This window comes from Rhagoletis pomonella, unplaced genomic scaffold, assembly GCF_013731165.1.
Source record: "Rhagoletis pomonella isolate Grant_MI unplaced genomic scaffold, Rhpom_1.0 Rhpom_scaffold_26034, whole genome shotgun sequence".
NCBI lineage: Eukaryota > Metazoa > Arthropoda > Insecta > Diptera > Tephritidae > Rhagoletis > Rhagoletis pomonella.
This window is the reverse complement of record NW_023484499.1, coordinates 1-1,523: the sequence shown is the minus strand read 5'-3', so window position 1 is coordinate 1,523 and position 1,523 is coordinate 1. Positions and strand designations below refer to the sequence as shown.

Below are 1,523 nucleotides of genomic sequence, written 5' to 3'. Positions count from 1 at the left end.
AGAATGTCGATACTTTTCATAAGTACTGAGTACCCAATAAACATTTATAGCCGGTTGTTCAATGTCTGGTTATCACTACCACTACACTATCGACGATTTTGACATCATGCATGTAACATGTGATCGATAAAGCAGTTGTTGTGCTTAACCGGAGCTTCTACCTCCGATGCTTGACACTAATCACTGGTTAACATCGTTATCGACGTTTTCCACTCCATACATATAACACGGTGTCGGTAACGTCGACAACGATGTTTAACCGGGGATTAGTGTCAACCAGGGCCCTTACTCTGTAGTTCGATTCGAAAGAAAATTTGTTCGCTTTCGAACGATTGGTACTCTGAAAGCACCTTTCGAGTACCATTCGTTCGATGTTCGAATTCTCCAACTCGTTCGATGTTCGAATCCAACTCATAACTTCACTGAATGGAAAAAGGTAACAAATTTATTATGTTTTTGTGAACCATATTGTAAAACGTTATAATTATTTTTATGTAGATATGGGCAGATTATAAAAGCAATATTAAGGCGAAGTTGCGAAGGAATAAGGAGAGCATGTCGGGAACAGGAGGTGGACCATCGAGATTCTGTTCATTAACTGCGACGGAAGAACAAGTGGTTGCGTTACTGAACATAGATGAATCTATAAATGGCGAGGCTGAAACAATGCGCTTTGGTGCTACTACCTTCGGCGATCCTGCATCATCTAGCCCACTTGATTGTATAAACTTGGAGCCTGAAGAATATCCAAGTAATGATGCAGAGAATCAGCCACCGAATGCTATCCCCACTACGCCACCGATTGTTATTGCACCCCCGAATCGCGCACGCTCACTACCACTCGGCAAAGACAATTTGCTAAAACTTCAAGTGGAAAACCAATGCCAATATCACGAAAATTCGATGAAAAAGCTGGACGAAGTATGTGATAATTTAAATAGTTTAAGTAGATATTTTAAGAGGAATGTTGAGCTCGAAGAGGCTAAACGTCAATTAAAACGAGAAAAATTTGAATTTTTCAAAAAAAATGAAAAAAAGAAAAGAAAACTGAAGTTAAAAGCACTGAAGCTAAAAGCTAAACTTTGTAAATAGTTGATTTAAATGTAGTTATTTTTACGAATTCATATTTTATAAGTTTTTTGTTCCTTTGAAGACTGATGAATTGTTTTTTTAAGTTATTTATTTTTTAAATGGCAGATTAAGGTACAGCAGTTGCTTAGTTGTATTAATCAAAAATAATGAATATTTTTTATTTTTATGATAATTTCAAATCCAAGCAATCAATGAATTAGTTGTATGTAATTTTTTGTTGAATTGTTACCTGTGAATGAAAAGGCTAATGAATATTTTTAAATTTTTTTTATATACCAATGAAACTAAACTATATTTTGTGTCTTAGGTTCCTAGAAATGTTTTACATATGTAATTTTATAAAATGAAGACTGAAAAAATACTTTTATTTTATTTATTTATTGTTGATATTTTTACAATATTCGCAATGTTTTTAATTCTGAAACTTTTTT

General features: G+C 33.7%; 1 protein-coding gene across 1 annotated transcript; it reads left to right on the top strand.

Annotated features, from left to right (window-relative positions):
* The first annotated feature begins 407 nt into the window (after positions 1-407).
* LOC118732725 lies at positions 408-1,092 on the top strand. Its single transcript, XM_036461842.1, has 2 exons — positions 408-436; positions 499-1,092. Exon 2 carries the CDS (start codon positions 556-558, stop codon positions 1,090-1,092), a length of 537 nt encoding a protein of 178 aa, XP_036317735.1. The 5' UTR covers positions 408-436; positions 499-555.
* The last annotated feature ends 431 nt before the right edge of the window (positions 1,093-1,523 follow it).